At 42.8% G+C, this 21836-nt stretch overlaps 1 protein-coding gene across 1 annotated transcript in view; it reads right to left on the bottom strand.

The window, feature by feature from the left end:
* Positions 1-21836, bottom strand: part of cpamd8 (C3 and PZP like alpha-2-macroglobulin domain containing 8) — a 40918-nt gene that overhangs the window by 16110 nt on the left and 2972 nt on the right. The window contains exons 3-30 of the mRNA XM_070908502.1: positions 21798-21820; positions 20968-21133; positions 20514-20566; positions 19988-20005; positions 19350-19404; positions 18996-19109; positions 18492-18576; positions 18268-18376; positions 17949-18176; positions 17654-17824; positions 17438-17566; positions 17107-17305; positions 16571-16746; positions 14856-15005; positions 14357-14518; positions 14106-14248; positions 13282-13344; positions 11948-12179; positions 10192-10345; positions 8647-8777; positions 8420-8471; positions 7941-8239; positions 6977-7045; positions 6733-6889; positions 6358-6534; positions 4408-4489; positions 694-850; positions 179-253 (exon numbers count right to left, since the gene is read on the bottom strand). Of these exons, the coding sequence (XP_070764603.1) occupies positions 179-253; positions 694-850; positions 4408-4489; positions 6358-6534; positions 6733-6889; positions 6977-7045; positions 7941-8239; positions 8420-8471; positions 8647-8777; positions 10192-10345; positions 11948-12179; positions 13282-13344; positions 14106-14248; positions 14357-14518; positions 14856-15005; positions 16571-16746; positions 17107-17305; positions 17438-17566; positions 17654-17824; positions 17949-18176; positions 18268-18376; positions 18492-18576; positions 18996-19109; positions 19350-19404; positions 19988-20005; positions 20514-20566; positions 20968-21133; positions 21798-21820 (3629 nt within the window). The remainder of the gene's footprint in view (positions 1-178; positions 254-693; positions 851-4407; positions 4490-6357; positions 6535-6732; positions 6890-6976; positions 7046-7940; positions 8240-8419; positions 8472-8646; positions 8778-10191; positions 10346-11947; positions 12180-13281; positions 13345-14105; positions 14249-14356; positions 14519-14855; positions 15006-16570; positions 16747-17106; positions 17306-17437; positions 17567-17653; positions 17825-17948; positions 18177-18267; positions 18377-18491; positions 18577-18995; positions 19110-19349; positions 19405-19987; positions 20006-20513; positions 20567-20967; positions 21134-21797; positions 21821-21836) is intronic.

The raw sequence follows: 21836 nt of genomic DNA, 5'->3' as shown, positions 1-21836 counted from the left end.
ACCCGCTGACATCATGAATCCATTTTTTACACCACTGCAACTGCTGAAGGTGACAGACCAGGCAAAGTGGAACATTTGGACTTGTTTTTTTTAAAGGACCATCACATTAAACACTGAGCAGTGACCGTGATGGAGTGGCACAGACTGCAGTGACACGCTATTTTGTCTGACTGCTTACCTCTGTGGTTATCCCCGTCTCCAAAAGAGCTGCTACCACATAGGCTGTAAGTGAGATCTTCCCATGGATCCCTCCCTGTGGACAAAAGCACACATTAGCTTTCAGTTAATTCCACGATGGAGACACCTCCATCTCATAAACTTGAAACAATAAGTCTTATAAGAATATTTCATCCAAAAATTAATCTCATTAAATCATGTAAATTCTGGGGCAGCTATGGGGTTGGCATTGAGTTTGAAAATGCCCGCCTCAGTAAAAGGTATCTTAGCAAACAACACCTCAGCCTTCAGTTTTCCCCCAGTGTAAATACTTTTGCTTATTTTGCCCAACAACTTTTGGGCACAAATTTCTCCAGGCCTTTTTAAGCTTGGTGAGATGGAGGTCTGACAACAATAGCTTTCACCTCACACATGAACACACTAAAAATATAAATATACAGAGGGATGTAGATTCATTTCGTTTGTTCCTGCTTTTAACCCCACTCCCACCCCACATCCAACAAAACACAAGCCTACCTGCAGGTCTTTGTTGAGGATGCGTCCCATGGCCGGGAAGGAGCCATCATCTCGCTGATGTTTGATGAGCCAGGACTTGGCCGCGCGAAGCTCCTCTGGGTCAATGAAGATGAAACCCCGAGACTGGGCAAAGGACTTAAGCACAAATGCTGTCAGCCTAGAGGAAGGAGAGATGGAGGTGGAGGAATGAGACAGATGAAGATGGGCGAGGGGAAGGCAAGGGGAAGGAGATAAGAGAGGAGAGATATCCAAGATCCTTTAAAACATGCACTGGCAAATCCCGAAAAATACTTAACTATCAAGAGTTTGACGACAATCACTTTTTCAACAGAGTGAGAAGTTTTCCAAACAGTCACACTATTTCAATCTGTCAACGGGGGGGTTGATGGAGAAGAATGTGGATGGAGGGATGTTTTTGTCAAAGATAGAGAGGGGGAGGGGGGCTGATGGAGAAGAATGTAGATGGAGGGATGTTTTTCTCAAAGATAGAAGGAGAAAGAACGGGTATGTATAGACGGAACTGAGGACATGGAAAAAAGAAAGGAAGTGAGGAGGGGAGGAGATGGGTGTGGCAGGGTTTGATCACTGCTACAGGATGCGGCAGCTGTGGCCATTGAGAATGTGAAATCTCACACAGGCCAAACATGCATCTTTCTGCATGTATGTTGGAGATTCCCCAAAAGCATTCCGCAACTTATACAAACACGGATCCCAGGGACAAAGGTTGTGAATCTGGGAGTGCAACTGCAAGTTTATGAGCCGTGGTTTTAGTGGGCCATGGTGGAGAAGGACCAGGGGAACCACGGAGAAAGGCCAAGGTCAGCCCCGGGGGACACGGCTGAGCTAATAAACACACACTCATCCATAAACAACAGACCTCCCGGTAGTGGTGGAAAAGCTGCAGTCTTTGGCCAACAACTCCTCAGTGACAGCAAGACATTCCAGTACAGCGCCCCTGACCACAACTGACTTATAGGATGAGGCAAGCTGCTTACCATAAAAAAGACAGAAACACAAGATGGAAATGAAGAAATAAACAAACAGGTCGTGCTCTAGTTTCTCAACACAGCTCGTAAGTGAGAGCACAATCCAAGAAAGGGCACCGGGGGAGATGAGTACGGAAAATAAAGAACCTTGCTCTCATAAAGCGAAACATTAAATCTTCCCTGGCTGGAACCTGCACGTTATTCCTCCCCAGAGACAAAACCAAGGATGAAGCCACAAGCCTGTTGGAATTTTTATAATGTTAAGTAATATTGTGTCACCAGCTCTAAATGTCGGGCCCCAGGGAAAGGTACTGGAAAGCATAACTATGATTTAGTTTGGGGAAGGAAGGAAGCACTAGACAGACTCACTTCCACCACTCTGCCCCTTGGCTGGGGTCACCCTCTCCGGATACTCCCCCTCCCTTATTCTTTCTCCTATTTTCTGAATTCCCACTTCCAAATCTCCTCTCTGAGCTACCTTTATCCAGCTCGGTGCTTCAAAGGGTAGATCTGAAGATTTTTTTTTTAAAGACAATACATGGGTGTGCTACGTGATAAAGCCTAGGTTGACAAGCTTAAAGGGGAATGTTATGAGAAAAGTGTTACCCACTACTGTTTAAGCAATCTTGCCTTCAAATGTTGAGATGTTGCTGGTGTGTTGTTTTGGAAAACATCCAGATGTCTATCACTTAAACTTAGATTAAACTTGATTATGCCAACATATTTCTATGACAGTTTAGGGTTAGGGGTAGCTGCCATGAGGCTGTTGAAGCTGAAATGATGGATTAGGTGCTAATGCTGCTACTACTGCAACCAAACTGGTATATTCAATCAAGACACCAGTAAAATGCAAGCAAATGTTTTTTTTTATTCTAAGGATTGAAGTCTGATGATAGCTTTGTCACAAACCTGCATGACTTAATATTTGGTGAACATATATACTATAGATTGCTATTATTACAAATACACACCTCTTTTATAGCTAAAGAAAAGAAAGAAAGAAAGAAACATTGGCTTGCCAGTTTGGCATAGGACTGGAAATAGCTATTAGGTTAATACAGCAGCAGATATCAGCTCTTTCAATCTCTGGTATTCAGCCCCCCAACCCTGCTAACGCTGTCAGATCAGTCTTTGGGCAGACACAAATGCCATGCCAGCCTCAACATGTAGAGCCAAGGACTGAGACTGTCAGAGAAAATGAAAAAAAGAACTGCCCCACTCTTAAAAATAATTATGTAAGGAGGGAGCAATTTTTTAGTTTAACTTCATTAGGGTTGCTGATGATCATGGTATAAGATGGAAGGGAACATCCAAATCCCAATTTATACTTCAAGTATGGGATTATGGTTACTGTTTAAATTAAGATTACAGTTAGATATGTAGTTAAAGGGTTAAAACACTTGGGGTCGGTGGTTAGGAAATGAATGTAGTCAATGAAATGTCTTCACAAGTATGGCAATAAAAACCCACACATGTATGCACAAACCCACACCCAACACTGTTCCCTTCAGTCTGTGTTTCAGGCAGTTCTCATTCAACTCAACATGAAAAACATACTCTATTGCCCTTATCAGTCCTCGTCAGTGTCTCCCTGCTTCTGAATTACATCAAGTCAGTGAACTTTCAGCCTGCAGTGTTAACAGCCTTGGCATCAGAGACAGTCAGCACTGCACACCAAACCATTACAGCCAGCCCTTGTCATTATGTTCAGTCTTTTCATTAGATCCTGTCAATTTCCACTCAGATACATTTTTACAAGCTGGAATACATTAACACTGCATTGCGGGAGCTTTTAAGCAGGCTGTAAATGCACTGCTCTACTCGTGAACTCTGGAACTAAAACAAAAGCGGAGCTTGTTTTGGATGCAAACATGTTGTTGATGGATTCATAAAGTGTCTGATGCAGGTTTACTGAGGGTTCACCATCTAAGTCGTGCCCACAACCCACACTTGTTGCCCTGGGCGCCAAGGAAAACTCCAAAACTCTGCCTGTTACATCCTCATATCCTCTCACAGTCAACACAGGAAGAGTTCAAGGTTTCCATAGCAGTTTAATGTTACCAATTACACCCAGGTAGTGAGTCATTAAGAGGCATGCACCACTTCTATTTTCTAGGCCATGTCAAAAAAAGGTAGAGAGCCATTTGGTGAATTGGCTCCAGACAACTTATAACACTGTCTCCAATAGTGGCATTAAGAGCTCGTCTGTGGGGCCAAAGCAGCATGGGTCCACTCAGTGCCACGGATATGAACCCTGATTAATTGCAAATAAATCTTGACAGCTTTGCCTACCTCAGGGATCCAATTATGCAGTTTGTTTATGATTCTCTGTCGTTTATGTAACCTGCTGTTTCACAGTGTTAGCTCTATTAAATATCATAATACCCACCTGAGCTCATAAATCAACCAGAGGTATGCACGTTGTGCGTGGGCCTCAAAATGCAAGCAGTGGAGCTCCCCATTGAGCGCGTTGATTTCAGTTTTATAAATACCATGAGATGGTTCTGCCTGCCCCCACGGTGTGTAAACATGAAATAAACACTCACCGGTGATTTAAACACATCAACAGGAATAGATTAATTTGAGAGCAGCACACTGAGATGCCGATAAGAACTTCTTGGCCAGAAACCTATGTCCCAGTTCAAGCTGAAGAATGTGGCTACAGCAAAGCATCTTTTGGCTGGTATGAGTTGTGTAAACTTTAACAGCTACACCTTCAATGACTTACCACATACTGCCAGAGGAATCCCTCTCTCCGAAGGCACTGTAGGATCCATCCTGCCGTTTGTAGGTCAGTTGTCTCTGGTAGCCTGGATAAGAATATGGAATGAGAGAGGTGGTGTGAGAGCACTTTCAGCAAGAAATAGTCCTTCAAAATTGCGGAGAAATTACCAAAATTAGGTTGTAAAGAACCTGTCAACTGAACATTTTCCCTATCCATCACTGCAGATACTGCCACTGCTCAAAAAAGCTTTCCATAGGATCCTCACACACTGTATTTAATGGGATAAATGTACACTAACCGCAAGAGGTGAACTCATGATGATAATGATTTTAAAGTAAACTGTATTCTTTCATCATGTGTCAATGAGAAGCAACAAGGTGAGACTGAACTCTGTTACCACACCACTTTTTAAAAGTGGTGCAAAGACTGGCAAAAGCAGCACTTCAACATGTGGTATCTTCCTGTCCTTGAAATGCTCTTTGGCCATGTATTTGGTATTTTCATGCAGTGCACGTGGTGCAAAATTGGGGAGAGGGGTGCAATGAGCTGCATGCAAATGACGTGAGGAATGGTGAACTTCACCCAACTCTTTTGTGCAGAGCGAGCTGCGCCTGCATATACGTACGAAAATGTCAAGTGTGCTTGGACATGTCCCTGCGGTTCTTGCACACATGACGAAAGCGCTTTTCACTGGTCGTTTGTAATTGTAATTGTGCAATTGAAATGGAATAACTGTGCAAAGATGTACAGGTGCTCCATGCTGTGCCACTTATTTTGTAAAAACATTTGGTTAATATGGAAATCATAGCATGTTTGTTCCTGTACTTTATACAGCCCAGCAGCTGAATTCCCACTTTTAATGAGGCAAAACCTGTGACTTTATAAGGTATGTGGTGCTTCGATGAGAGTGTAAACATATTTTTGAAAACTACTACCTTTTCTTCTACACATTCGAATTCTTTTGGGATCCTGAGGCTCCTTACACATTTTAACAATTCCTCTCAATCTCCCCAACAGAAATTGGTGGGAGAAGCCCATTCTGCCAGCTCAAGGTCCGCCTCAATGTCTTCTCCAATCTCAGGATGGCAAGAATAACTCAAATATATAACTTGAACTTGAACTTTGCCACCTGTCCAAGGCTTGAGCACAACTCTTTTACATCCAATGGCCGGTCCCTGGTACAGCATTACTTCAGAGTTACTGAAGGTGAGTGAGTCTTTGTGAGGGTAAGTGGAGAAAACAGAGGAGGTGGAGAAAAGACTGGTCTGGGTAACTCTGAGTAACAACATCCAGCTTCATGTTCCAAGCCATGATCCAAAGTTTTAAGTGCCAGCCAGGCCAGGGCTCCTCTGTCAAGAAATCCACGTTCCACAAACAAAACCCATTATCCAAGGTAAACTTCACTCCAATAGTTTCCAGAAAACCCAACAACAGTATACAACTTGCCAACAATTAGAACGCATTCCTTCCGCTCAGCATTAACTCACTTTGCACACAGCCGGGCCAGAAGGGATTTGATTCATGGCACGCTCTGAGAGCTTAATTGATGCTTTTGTTTCCTCTACTTAAACAGCTGCTAGCTAACTGGAGGTTGGTTAGCAGGATTTAGGGAATGTAGCGCATCTTCAGGTAAACAAGTAATCAGTTATCTGACCAGTGGCCCAGACAGGTGGAATTTGTGGTACCGAAATCAAATATCGGATCACTGACTCAGGTTTGTCCAAAGTAAGTAGTCCGAGATAACAGTTTGTATGAATTAAATAAACATACTTACGTTTTGAACATTTTGCTGGACATCTTATCCATACCACAAAAAAGAGAGCAAAAGACTATTTCTAAAGCTTAGTGAGGAGGCCATCTTTATCCCACTGGGATAGGTTTGCATAAAACGTTTGGTCTAAGGGTGCAACGTGTTATGAAAAGCAGAATGTGGTTGGGTTGCAGTTTCTCTACCTTGCAGCAGGTAGTCAGTCGCTTCATTTTCGACCTCGGGGCTGAGCTGCCTGGTCTTCTGCAGGTACTTGAGAACAAAGACATTGGGGGCAAAGTGGATCATGTTCTGCTCCCCACATCCAAAGGGCAGCCGCAACAGCTTGTCCAGGTTATTAAGAGTTGGCCCCATCACATCCCCTGATACAGGTGCACACAAACACACAGACAATACTTATTCACATTGCAAAATGTGTTTTAGTTTCATTCAAATGCAAGCTTTACTCATCAAAGCTAAAGCTTTAAGGATGTAGATAAGACTATTGTGGAAATAACAGATAAGTAAATGTTTCTTGCACACAGTAATATTTGTAAGAATGCACACATAAACAAGTTTACCAATCATAAATGCAGTGGCCCTCTCAGATCCTGGCACCATGTTGTGTGGGACCCCCAGAGTGAAGGCTTCATTGTGGTTCTCATCAGAGTCTTCCTTCCTCCAGATCTTAAACTCCCCAACTGAGCCCCAGCCTGTTGAGAAGCCTATGTGGCGCACCTGAATGACCAAACAAATTGTTTTTTTAAATGATCGCTAAAGATAAATTATTGCAACTAGTATATAGATGCCATAAAAGAGTCAAACCTGTGCTGAGAATTGGGCTGCCCACTGGAGGATCACTGATTCATTGGATGGATGTAAACCATGGCCAACCTGGAGGGAGTAATGCAGACAGGCTGAAGGTAAACACTTCTGGAAGAATGCACATTTGTAATTAACAGTCCATCTGTCGTATTGCATTTTGTTTGTGTTGAGTACACAAATACACAGTAGTCAACAAGAAAACACTACAAATCCGTGAACCCACTTTCGGAAGCAACTGGTGCTTTTTTTGGACTCCCTCGTACGGAGAACTAATAATGTCCTTCTGCCAAGTGTTGGTGATGCCAGTGCGATTCACTCACCTCCCACACACAATCACAAACACACAAACAGACCCATGTAGAGCACATTTCCTCTCTGGTACTAGAGTTTCATTGTGTAATCACATTAAACCACAGGCCATGCGAGGCAGAGCCCCGCAGCTCATCCAACCCAAAATGCCACCGTCCCCCCAAAATATAAACGTACCCTATTGGCTGTAATATGCAGGCTTTTAACTGCTGCCTTTGGTGAATGGTGCGAGGCTAATGCTGGGGCTGGGGAGCAGTGTGCCAGCCAGAGAGTGCCATGCGAGCACCAGGCCATGGATCACTGGGTGTCCTCAGTGACATCAGCCCGTTAAGCGTGACCTTACAGGAAGGCACGCCAGTAAAAGTGGCGCCAGTCCTCCTAACACACAGACCCCATGGCCTGCTGAGTCTCTTTCACTCTCTTCTCTCTGTGTTGAGAGCATCCACTTATGATCTGAACACAAATCTGTTGCACTTGTCGGTGGAGGATATTTCATCATTCTATGTACTCATCTGTTCACTCACTCAACAGTCGATCAATTGTTCCCAATCTAGCACACTAAATCAATAAATATATTCATCCAACCACTAAGTAAAGCATTAGATGTTTTCTTAATAGAACAATATTTTCTTCTACATTTCCTGTATCTCCTTACCTGTACCACGCCTCCCTTCCAACTGATCCAGAAGCTGCGGAACTCGTCCCAGGAGAGGATGCCTGGTGTGGAGGCACTGACCAGGGGCTCGCCCATCTTGCCCAAGGAGATCCAGGAGCGAGTGTTTTGCCTTCCCCCAAGTACGATCTCTAGCATCTCTGCACTATCATGGGGGCTGGCAGAGAGGGCAAAATGGGCATCGTTGTGGGTCTTCACTGCCACCTGGAACTGGTTCATCTTGGCCGGCTTTTTCACATACTGATACTCATATTTGTTGGGGGTGGAAATGTGGATTCTCTCTGAGAATGGACATATGAAATACACTCAGGCACTTAGGTTTAGTGAAATTGACTGTATTGACAGTGTACTAGTCCAGACATGATGCATAAATCAATTTAATATATGAAATTACTATGATCACCCACTGGTCTCCAGAAAAATTACAGAAAATGATGTCAGTAAAATATATCCGCACTGACCGTTGGGACAGAAGAAGACGCTGTAGGTGTATTCTCTGGGCAGGCCTTCTGGCTACAAGGAGAGTGGAAGGAAGACACAGAAGGAACGTGAAAGAAAGAGGAAAAGTGGGATAAATATATAAATAAAAAAGGTTCTGGCAGATTATCTCACAAAATATGTTGAATAAATACAATATATAAAGCAGTCTTCTCTATCAAGTGACATTGATCAATATCAGCGATCTTACCTCCACCTGGACAGTCCGACGGACGTAGTCCAGGCCAATTGGGGTCCTTCTTTCGTCCATGTCGTTGCCTGTTTTGCCTGTCTGGAGTCCGTCTGAACAGCAGCTCGGTTCACTGTAGGCAATAGCACGGGCTATCGGGGCAGCAGAGAACAGAATGAGCTACGTCACGGCACAACAACACCCTTTTTGGTTGTCTAGTATGTCTGTGGAGTGTCGCCCCCAAGCCAGTGGCTAGCTCCCTAAATAACCTGAAGAACATGCTCAAGTTGTATTGCTCTCCAAAGCCACAAGGGTTAAAGGTTTTTCCCAGTCAGAGGAAGTTTATGTTTGTGTTATTGCCCAGGTTTATATGCAGTACGTGTTATTAAATAAAATGGTGATAGTAGGGCTGAGGGAGGACAAGACTGTCCTGGTTGCTAAAAAGCTGATGGGCAGCTGTCTCCTGTGTGCCCAAGTCTTTTAAATCTGTCTTCCTAGAGTTGCTTGGTAGTTGTGATAATAAAATATATATATCATAATAATGTTGTCAAGGGATTTGGGGAAAACATATAAATGTGTTTGTGAAGTCAAAAATCACTAATACCTGTATGAGGCTATATCTCTAATGTCACTTGTGGACATCAACATATGTTACACAGGACAAACATGTCTGTAAGAGGACTCCCAGTTCTCTTGCTGGGGAGCACATTGGAAATGTGGCCCTGTGCCAGTGGCGTCTCTTTGTGTGTGTGTACTGAGAGGGAAACACAAGGGGCCAGGGGACTAGGAGTGGGGCCATGGGGGGCCCATTGACCGTCAGTGACCTGCAAACTCATCAACATGCCACTGAGTGTCACAGCACAGCTCTGGTTGCTCCCCCACTGCTGGCCTGCTTTGTTCTCACATGTGCTCTGGAGGGGACTGTTTGTAACTCTGGGTGGGTGACCAGATCACACACAGCTCAGCTCCTTGGCCAGCAGAGCTCTTTTAAGTCAAAGGCTTGGCTTTTTGTAAGGCATCACACTGAGGGCACTGACGTCCTGGTGAAAGGCTGAATTTTTTTTGTAATTTTTTTGTAAGTGCCACGCCGCTTAACAATTCAAATAACAGTAACACTATTTCCATGATGCAGCACAGTCTAATCTGTATTGTTTACATGAGCACTAAAACCCTGAGGCATACCTTCAAAAGGGATTGTGGGACATAAAAGCTTTTAAGTTGTAAGTTCCTTTGTTTCTATTTGTCATAATAATACAACTGTTCATTTTATCTATTATACTGACCAGAGATAATGCATATGTTGTGAATGGTGATAAAATATCTGACATCTGGCCGACTTACCTGAATTTGCCCTATGACCTTTGCCATGCAACTGCCACGGCAGTGGCATAACATTACATGAGAAAATGTCTCTAAATGGAAAAATCTTTTAGAAACATGATCATGTTAAGACCCTATCACCCTGCCTATACAAGTATATAAAATACCATTTTCGATAGAGAAATCAAGAATCCTCATTCATGCTGGATATAGTTATTGTTATTAATTTGATTCATTCTATGGTACCTGTGATGTTTGCTGACCCCAGTTCAGTGAAAGACAGTACGATCGATGTAGGTGTAGCCTCTCCAGGAGCAACACACTTCTTCCTGGTAAGGTGGTGCTTTCCAGGGTGTCCAACAAACTTTATGCCTTTCGGAACTGAGACTTTAACATGGACCTGTGAGAGGAGAGGAGAGGAAGAGACAAATCAGAGGCAATTGATCTCCTCTGACAGGCTACAATGACATCATTTCTGCCGGCACGCCCCTCCCTCATATAGCGTGTTCTCCTCAAAGCTCTGAAAGCGAGGGAGAATTTTTAAATCACATTGTGAATTTTCCATGCTGACTGACTCATGCTTCTCAAGCTCCCTGAAGGATTAAGTTCCACTCATCGTCCAATTTTCACAGAGGGCTCAATGTAATGCAGAGGGATCTTTTAACTGTTCTTTATCCACACGCCACAAGTCGTAAATAACTGAGCAGAAAATATAAGAATCACATGTTGCTGGGGTGGACATCAAAGGAAGGGCTACACTGGTTTGCATATTCACCTAACATGACATCAGGGCAGCACACGCACAAGCCATTTAACAGGCTCATCTGCAAACATCATGATGTCATCTGTGTGGAGCGCAGGATGGACCCATTTAAGGCCAAGACAGAGCTTAGAGGGCTATTCAAACTGAGCACTAAAACATACTTCTGGGCCAATCTCATATCTTCACATTACAAACCTGCGCTTCCTTTGGCCACCATTCCCAATCCCTCAGCACCCCTGGGCCTACCTACAGCTATTCCATAACAAGCCTCGTCTCGTTTATCATATTGTTTTGACATCATAACGGTTCTGAAAAAAAAAGGACCATCACAGTGGTTTGCATGTTTTAACCAATCACCTGTAAAGCACATCATGTGTTTCCAGCACCTGGAAGATGCTTTGTGTCTTCTCAGTGATCCACAGTCCTCACTTCAAACACTCGTGAGGAGCTTGACAAGTAATGCAGAAATGACATCATAATGTACATGCTGTCCACCCAGATGTCACCCAAGTTAAATTTGAGACTTTTTAAGACCTTTTTAATACCATATAGAATGCAATCCATCACCGTCATACCAGTCAAAGTATGAAACTATGATGGAAAACCAGTAGGGATAATATGGCCTAGAATTATTTATTATTGCATCCCATTTTTTTAGTATTTCCCATCAGTTTATAACAATAATTCTAATGATATAATTGATTAAGTTAACGTGATCTGGACCCGTATAAGTGCCAGAAAATTGATGGATTAAAGGGGGGTGCTTGAGGATGGGCCAAGAGTGCTGCAAGATAGGTCATATCATTGTTCATTTATTGTGTGTTTTTAATGATGTTTCACCATATTAAAAAAATCTGACAACATTTACATTAACTATGTTTTATGTAACATTTTCAAACATCAGAACAGAAGAAAAAATATCCAAATCAGCATATTAAAATATGCAATTATGTCACAGCTAATGACATAAAACTCAGTTGCCAGTTGTCATCGTGACACCACACTTTCTGACTCTTTGGAAAATGGTTAATAGTAATGTAAAAGGCACAAACTTTGTAGGTGATGGGCTTAAAAATGCAATGCATGAGTATGGCCATTTAAGCTGTATCAGTGTAAAGAAGTGGTACTCTTTCCATTTTCAGAAAGTGTAAAGTTTGTACTGTGTGAAGGCAACTGCTGATGAGCCTGTGGAAAAGTAACTTGTTTCCTGTCCCATTGCCCTCTCATTCATCATCTTACCTCAGAACAGGTTGGCAGGTAGTTGTAGACAGTGAGGGGAACTTTGGTCTGCTCCCCTCTGATTAAGCTGTAGGGCAACGTGAAGTCAACAAAGAAGGGTTTGAAGGTACGAAGCTCCGCTCTCTTCGCCAAGCCCAGACCCTTTTCCTCTGACAGGCCGACAGCTTCTGTCACCCATGTGGTGATTGAATCCGGCACATCCAATCGCAGCTCAGCTTCCCCGGTATCAGAGCTGTAAGTGACACATCAACAACTTGAGTGGCAAACTTAATTGGACAGTAAAGTAAAAAGATTTTAGCATCCTTTCAAGGTTTTATACAACACAAGCAATAAAAAAGGCACAGACTACAAGGACGGGCTTGATGAAACACTGTAGATTACTTTATGTCAGCAACACCTGTGTCAACATCAACACCTGCACCAATGTAACTACAGCAAACACTCTAAAACGGATAGGTGTGAGGGACAGTCAGGTGTTGACCCGATCTGTTTCTTTGAATGAAATGGGCTGAGATCACTGTTGGCAACTCATATTTAATGTTGGTCTTGGCAAACTGTCACAGGGCATAATAAACTTGAAAAACTGCATGTACGCCATTCCTTTTGATCAAAGTTGCCCAAAATCCACTTTAATAGACTTTTTAAGGGAAATCTCTTGCACTTCACAGGAAATTAGGCAGAGCTGAAGTCCCATCCAAAGGAATCAAGCATATGGAAATCTATGGGCAGTCCATTTATATTGGCTGAAAATGAATGGAAGGAGCTGTTGAGAAAGTGACAGTCCGTTCCAAGATCGCCCAGTTTAAATGAGGCACATTCACACCCAGAGGGGGGAAACGCTGGACGCTGCTGGAGTGATGGAACATCAGTCTCCTCACACACAGGCTCGACTCGCACCTTTCCTCTCCTCTCCCATTTCTCCCTTCTCACTACCAGCTCTCATCTTCGCTCTTTCCTTTCCTTTCTTATCCTTACGTCCCATCTTCTCTTCAATGTTTCCTCTTCTGCTTACCTATATTCTTCTCTTCACATCTCTGTTTCTCTTTACTCTTTCTGTTCTACCCTGCTCTCATCTCCTCTTCCACTCCATTAAGGTTTCTCTCCTTTTGCTTCCTGTCTCTGTTTCATCCTTACAGCTTTTAGTATGTTTGCTCTTTGCTTTGTATGTCTGCTCTCCTCTCCACTTCTCTGCTCTACTAAATGTTTTAGATTGTGACTAAATCCCAGGGAAGTGCACGCAATCTGGTGCACCTGATATATCTAACCATAAGCATGTAACAGACACACACACACACACATACACAAGTGAAATATTTATATAAAGATTTAAATACCTGACGTTGAGACAGTGCCACACCCAAGTCTCTGGGAAAAATGTACGCCTACGCTTCTCTGCTCTGCAACCAAAACACAAGCTGACATCAATAAGAGGCTTCAGCTGCTCACAATAAAAAAACACACACATAATTGGAAAATGTATTATTCTGAATTCCATGCTGACATTCGATAAGTCACGTCATGTGTTTAATGTTCATTACCAGAATGAGAAGTGTTAGGGAACGCAGAGCTAAAATACGGACAAACTAACAAAGCTAATGTTTTTCTCTGCTTGTCTATTATTCATTTTGGAGACCTTATTCAACCCAAGAATGACAAATGGAACTGAAATGTGTGTTACTAGAATATAGTTCCTGGGTGCATTAGCTAATTATTGCTCTCTCATGGGTTTGCTTTCAAATTCATTGTTTTCAGAAAAGTAACTGTGTGTGGTCCAGTCATCAATAATTGTTTTCCACCATCCAGCATTAAGGAGAGTGGAATAAGTAACAGGAGAATTTAAAAAGTAATGCATTCAAATACAGGGACCCTTGATGGTTAGAGAGGCAATCCTAACACATAAAGGCCATCCTAACAGAGACAGGCCATAGTTTTAATCTATTAAAGAGTCTCTCTGGTGACATATAGTTAACCTTGTTGTACGTTTATATTCAGTAACTTGTTTTATTAACTTTTAGATAAAAAATCATGGACTTTCTGAGTTTTCTAAGAGCCACACAGCTGGAAGAGGACAATACTTGCATTTTTAGGCATCTCAGAGTTCAAGTGGTTAGTTGATGCCCAGGCACTACCTGTGACCTCTCTATAATAGGTCCTTTACCTGGTCGTGGGTCGAGAGGGCATGGCAGCCACTAAGGTGGAGGTATGCGGCTGGAAGGCGGGAACGGCCTCGTCTGTGTACATGCCTCCACTCTGCCGGTGGTTTAAACTCACCATATCTGTCATCACAACCAGCCCTGTTTCCTGTGTTAAACATACAGAGAAATAAAAACAAAGACACACACTAAGATTACTATTTTTTTGATCCCTGTACCATGACCGTGGGCTCTTTAACTAAGTGTGTGTTCTCACTGTGAAAGCAAAGCGTGCGTCCTTGGTGATGTCCCAGTGCCATGGGAACACAGAGGACCGTCTGCGTCTCTTTGACGACAACCCGGGCCACCAGAAGTGTCCGTCATCTTTGGGAACGCCGAAGGCATCTGAAACGTCAAAATCTGCCAGCTCTTTAAACACCTGCACAGAGAAAAAACATTCATGTAAACACACAAATGCAGCTCTGAGTTACATACATCTTGAGAGGTAATATCCAGAAAGAAAAGCATCTATTAGTAAGGTCAAAAGCTGTGACACTAACCTTTAGATTCACTGCTCTAACATCTATATTCTATAGTCACATACATATGTTTATTCTTCTAGACTAAGCAAAGATGTATGTAAAGTAATCGTCAAAAGAGACAAATATATGAAGCTGGATTTTCAGTTTGAAATGAAATTACATCACTTGAACTTAATAAAAGATTAAGCCACATTTTAAGATTGACATAATGATGAATGTAAAATTAGGACCGACCTTGTCTGGACTGAGCTGGAAGTTAGGCTTTAATAGATAAAGGCTCTTATCCACGGCGGCCACACACACACAGGAGCCTTTTTCTCCTCTGACGTGCAGAGTCACGGGGTCCCCTGGCATGGACTCATTGGTTGACAGTGAAACAGACACCTGCAAACCAACCAACATAATTCAACAGATATGACAGCCATTAAATGAGCCTTTCTATGGACCAGCATGCATTTAAACAACAGGTTCTTTAGAACCACAATATTGTGCATCAAACCTCAACCAATGGTTGGCAGTAGGGATGGCAATGAATGATTATTTTAGTTATTGATTAGTCTGCTGATTAATTCTTAGACCGATAAGTCCTTGAGTCTATAACATGCCAGAAAATAGCGAAAAATGCCCATTTTCAAGAGCTCAGGGTGACGATGATTATTCTCTGCACACCTGTCTGAATCATAACATTTGATGCCATGATTAATTTGTGGATTTGCCTGACCGGGACTGCTGAAGCTCTCCAGCTAACTCTAGGACAGGCAATGACTGTCCATTGTCCCTGCTAAATAAACAAATAAATAAATAAATGAATCTTTGAATTACTTGTTTTGTCAGAATACCAGTCCAAACCCCATACAAAGATATAAAGCTGGAACCAGTGATTGGCATATTTCCCAATAAATGACATAAATGATAAATCAATTATTAAATGTGTTGTTGATTCATTTTCTGACCTACTAATCAATGACTAGACTAAATGTTTCAGCACTAGTTGGCAGTGTTGCCTGACAGTTCGTCAGTAGCAATGTTTGTATCATATCAATCCTACAGTGTTGAATAGTAAGATGTGGTGAGAAACATAAGGACAGAGTGGAAAACTACAGGCTTTGAAAGAAGGAGGGATGGTGAGAGTCGGCCATAAACTTTCACACATCAAAACTGTTTTTCAGCAGCGCGCAGTCACAAATTAGCCCCGTTAATCGGTTCCGCTGCCCTCTTTTCACCACTCTGTAACCTGTCATCCTCTCCTGTCACGACCCCACTCATCTGCCTGCGGCCTGCATGGCCTCTGTCTAATCATGCCCTCAGAACCCCCTCCTCCAACACACACACACACACACACACACACACACACACACACAGAGTGTTGTAATGGCATACCAGGGAGCTGTAAATACTTCAGGGAGTTAACTCCACCTAATGCAGGCAGGAACTGAGGAGCTCTCCCAGGCCAACACAGCTGTTTGTTTACAGACATTACACTGTGGACAGAGCTGGTGCATGGATACTTGGGCTCAGCTCCAAAATGTATACAAAGACTGCACCCTTCTTTCCAGGTTTTTATTAATTATCACATAATAAAGCTATTTTTATAATAATACATTTATAACCAACATCAATGTTTGAGAAAGGAACTTAGCCCCAGTTATCATACGTTTAATAACTTAATGTTAATATGCGGTAATAAAGGGTATTACAGATAAAAGGCTTTTCTCTGGAAAAATTAAAGTTCATAAAGATGATTTTGCCTATTCTGTTTTCACTGTGTTGTAGAGAAAAATGCTGATATATATATATATAAATATATATATATATATATATATATATAAATCATATATCAGTATAAAGCCCTTCTGTGTAGAGTAAATCAACGGGCAGGAGAAATCAGGGAATAATGCCTGACACTATATTTACAGTGAAGCCTTATACTTATACAAGACAATGCAAACCTGGTTCTCAAAGTCGGGCTGGATGGGGATTTGCAGACTGTCCGTGACACCTTCGCCATTATCTCTCACGTAGTAGACCAGCAGACGGCTGAGGGGTGCCATGCTGTGGCTAACTGGGAAATGTAGATATAACACACAGCTGTCCATCTCGGCTTGGGAGGAGGAGCCTGCAACACCTGGCAGAGTGACGGCAACAGGGTTGAGACAGTGAGACATGAAAACTTTCTGGTAATCTGATATTAAAGACGTCTGTGATAAAGATGCTGGGACACTGTATCATTCTCATTCAAAAGAACAGACAGGATAATCGCAGGGAATAGGGGGCCTGTGTGATGCTTTAATAAAGTGCTGGTCTGCTGACTGCTATTACAATGAAACTACTAATAAACCTCTTGAGGCATAATGCTCAGATATTTTAACTTCCAGTATATGAAAAAATTGAATAAAAAAAACATAAAAGACATCCTAAAAGGACTGAAGAAGGGTTTTCTGTACATCTTTAATCTATTAAAGTCCAGGGGATAAAACATACTTACCAGGGGCAGAAGGAGGCAGGTGGGTGGTGTGAATGTTCTTGTCAAAGGTGACTGTGGCCCTTTTTCCTCGGTGCGAGGCTGTGAGGTTTGCTGACTGTTGGCCTGACAAGACGATGTTCCCCCTGGATGTCACCTCGTAGTGCAGGGTGAAGTTGCAGGGACAGGTGGATTTGAGAGCAACCTCTGCTTCTTGGCCGACCTATGCGCACAGACAGATGCAAATACGCTGAGATTATTATGTGTATAAGAAGGTGAGGTTTGAACACAAAGCAACAACACTGACGCTGAACATATCAGTCCAGGATTCTGTAGGTCTGTAGGCAGCACTTACCTTCAGTGGGGAGCTGGGGCTCTGAATCTGGATGTGACACCTGCTGGGAGAGTACCAGCTACTGATAGACAGGTAGCTGGGCAGGTACTGGTCTCCCACTGTCTTGCCATCAATGGATGTCACTTTGGTCTAAGTCAAACAAAAAATAAAATGTTTTGAGTTTTCATAGGATTTTCTAAGAATGACCTTCTCGCTACTGCTACTACAGCCACTGACCTCTAGCCAGACATACTGGGCAGCAGTAGGGATGGAGGGAATCTCAAAGGTGGCCTGGCCGTCCTTGGAGATCAGTTCGCTGGTGTAGACGTTGTCCTTGGGGGTCAGCTCGGCCTTGACACGCACCCTCACCCCATCAGCTGGGCTCCCATCAGGGTAGGTCACCTCAATCTACAGGCAGAGGGTTATCTATAGCTATGAGCTGACAAATATTAACGCTGCTTAAGTTTTCTTTAGTACAGTGTAGTACATAGTTGTGTGTCACAGAGTCAAAAGCTAAGTTTTGCAGTCTCACCTTCCCTTTGTAAGGCAGACCAGGCTTGAACTGTTTGCGTGTGTCCTTGGAGTACTTGATGTCAATGAGCTGTTTATGGACGGGGGTCGAATCGTCAAATGTGGTTTGCCTGCTTCCATCTATGCTGGTCACTGACGCCCAAATGCTCACAGTGCCCCTGAAGTGATCAGCTACATCCATGGGCATCATGTCCTTGACACACAGGCTGAAGTTTGCAGAGCCTTTGATCTGAGAACAGCAGGGGAGCGATAAAATCATAAACAGCAGCATTAACACGCAGTATCAGGATATCTACTGACCAGGGAAGAAATAAACTGACCTCCATGGTTTTAATCACAGGGTGGCCCATCTCATGACGGTAGTAGCCCACTCCATTCACTGTCATATTCACCGTCAACTTCCCTGCCACTGGTTTCCCAAAGGTATACCTGTGCAACATTGACATGTCAAACTTCTACATCTACAAGGCAGCGAAGGTCAGAGACTCAAGAACCAAATCAAAAGCACAATGAGTGTAATAATGCTGAATTTTAAGTGGCTCACCTGGCCCTGACAGTGGCTTGCTCGCATGAGTTCAGATCACGAATGTAGTGCGGTGGATCGATCACCAACTCAAACTTGGGCATCACTGTGCGGGAGGTCACAGAATATTACTTCAGTTACATATTCTACTTTGTGTATTTTCTGTTGTATTATCTGTTGTGCTCCTTATTAGTGGCTTTCTGTGATGTTGTGATGTCACATAAATCATGTCATTGTACAACTGCACTCATTGCAGTAAAGTGTCTTCTAAAAAAAAAAGAAAAAAGATTAACCTCATGTTGCTCCTCTACTCTAGATGTCTTTTAGAATCAAATGAAATTAATTTCTGAAACACTAAAATGGAGCTTTTGAAGTTTAATTTCCTCCACAAAGAAAAGAAAATACACTAAACATGGAATATCAGCATATTACTACAAGAAGAATACATTTTAAAAAAAGAAGTACTCTTGATAAACAATACTTTAAACTGTTGTGTATAACTCTCTAGTATGTGCGGGGCCTCACCATATTTCTGCACTTCAAACGACTTGTTATAGGTGTGGCCCTGCACCTCCACAAAGATAAACCACTCTCCAAACACAGGCTGGTCCGACAGAGGGAAACTCATGTTCACAACCCCTATAGGACAGAGAAATCCAGTTAACACTTTCAATGCCTATATTAACCATATCCACTCCTAATATGACAGCTGCAGAGAACTGAATTAAATGAGCAGGCCTAGAATTACAGTGCATGTCCAAAATGGTAGAAGCTTCATCACTTCAGTTAAAAATATTACCAAGAGAAACACTGCACTGAAATTTGAATCTACAGGCTGCACAATGACGGTGCAAATACGTTGTAGAAGATGTGGCTCACCACAGCAGATAGACTTTAGACCTTTCCACTGGACCATCCTGGATCCTCTTGGATCCTGAGAGATCAAATTAAAAGTTCACAAACCAGAGTTAAGAGCTTAAGTGCTGAACTGCTATATTAAACAGTGGCAATGCTCCATATAGTAATTGTTGAGTCGGCTCTGACGGTCCTTGAACTGAACTTGACCCAGAGACCTGGCTCCTGTCTCAGATCCCTGTCAAAATACTTTTACAACTTTTCCTCAGGTGATACATAGGCTGCAGGTAAGAGAGTAGTAAAATAACATTGATGTGCTTGTCACTAGCTATAAGTCATGCGTGGGCTTCCCTGAGCTTCTTAAGAAGCAGCCGCTTGTTATTTGCCCTACAAACGTCTCAAGATCTGGGAAGAGAGACAATAAATGAGTAACGTAGAGAGGGAGACACAGTGTGTGTGGGGCTGTGGGGGGACTGATGAAGACAAAAGCAAGAGAAGAGAAGAGGAGAAGAGGTTCCTTTCATGTTGTTTATCCTTGTACTGTTCCAAAGAGCACCCTGTTATCTAGGTGAGCTGCCCTGACTTCTGCTCTGTAATCTCCGACCAGGCTGGGAACTAAAATTGCCACCGTCCCCTGGGTGGTCCCGGCAGCCTCCACTCACCAACACATACGCCTCAATCTGCAAAAAATTGAAAAAAAGAAAGACAAGCACAAGACGTTGTGAAGATACAAAGATGCAAACTATAAAGCCTTCAGAGGATCCTATGCCTCTTCCCAACACTTCTCCCTGCTCCCTCCTTATCCAACAATCATCCATCTGTGAAAGTGAGTATTGCCCTTTACCAGCAGCAGACCTTTATAGCTGCAAACATCAATAAACCGTCTGTCTGCACTGTTGCACAGTATATTTGGAGCCATTGCTGACATTCCAAGAGAAATGACTCTGGCTTGGCTTCTGTAAATAGGTAACTGTACATTTCTCTGCACTCACGGCAGACTAGATTTCTCCTCTTAATTCCAGCAATTAGAGATGGAAAAGTATGCTGGTGCTAAATATTATGTTGTTCTATTGCCAAGATATGGAAAAATGGTGAATGTAACTTCTGAATAATGTAAAAAGAGATGCCCGTTTGCCAGGCGTGGTGTGTAATGTTTGCAATGATTTTAGGTGCAACCTGGTGAATTACCTTGTCATTTACTGGCCTCAGGTCGGGGGTGACTGTGTAGACATTGATGAGCACTAAAGGCAGAAAAAGAAACACAATATTGTAAAACACAGCAGGTTTGAATCTTTTTAACAAGACAACCTTCATGCATATGAACATTATCTAGTATTTCTGAAAGTCCTCATGGACCAAATTCTAAATTCTTGTTTCTTAAATTGACTGTCTGATTTAATTTGATGGATTAAAATGTTGTATCCCAATCAGACTACACCATAAAACCAGGATCAGCATCACATAATCACAGCACTTATCTCCATCTTCAGTTTGAACCCAGCATCAACATGACAGCATGTTTTGGCTGATTTTCATTAACCAAGTTTTATTCTATGACAAAAATCCTACAAATCAATTCTCAATTCTCTGCATTTATGTGCAGCGATTAACTGATTAACTACCAGGTGCACTATGAGGGAACCTTTATGTTTGGGTTTGTAGACGGGCTTGTCGGTCTGGATAAAGACAGCCGAGCCCTTGTTCTCCACTGTGACAGTGGTGTAGTTGTGGAAGATGTAGCCTCCCTCGGTGAGGTGACGGTTCCCCCACACCTTCAGATGGGCCTGGCCTCTTAGCCCTGAGGGAACCTGGTGGCATACATGCACACACACATGCATAAACACACACACACAAAGGCAAACACAAAGTGGATCAGGGCTGGATTTAACTAAAGTAAATTAGGTCAATGGGGGAAGGATTGAAATGTTTACTCTAAGCTGCTGTACACAGTTCAAGATGATTCACCTTGATTCAACATGTTTAATACATTTTTATGGAACAAAAGCAACAGCATAAGAAGAGAACTACTTAAACACCAGACGAAGATGCCAAGCTATAACACAGCACACTACACATGACTGTATTTCACGAGAATGAGGGTGGAGGTTACAGGGAGGGGAGAGAGACAGAGGGGAAGAATCGGGTTGTGTATACTAGATTGATCTATTCCAGCCTTCGGGGGCGGCGGACCATACATGCACGTCAACAGCTGTTGCATATTATATTGAGGCTGTTACCTTATTCCCAATGAATGAGCAGAGACAGATGTTGCATTACAAATAATGTTAGTGTTGATTTGCATGTTGCCTGAGGAATGTGCACACAACGGACAAGGGGCTCTCACTACTGTGCAGCTGTCACCGCTAAACAGCGCCATGCATTTTAAACATCCCTGGAAAGCGGCATGCCCATACTGTAGGACACTGCGGAGAAAACACATGCAAACTGAGTTGAACACACAGTTACACTCACCTTTAGTTTGATGGAGCCTTTGTCTGAAATAGACAATGA

This window comes from Enoplosus armatus, chromosome 7 (assembly GCF_043641665.1).
Source record: "Enoplosus armatus isolate fEnoArm2 chromosome 7, fEnoArm2.hap1, whole genome shotgun sequence".
In the NCBI taxonomy this organism is placed as follows: Eukaryota; Metazoa; Chordata; class Actinopteri; order Centrarchiformes; family Enoplosidae; genus Enoplosus; species Enoplosus armatus.
The sequence above is the reverse complement of the archived record's forward strand: the minus strand, read 5'-3'. Positions and strand labels throughout refer to the sequence as shown.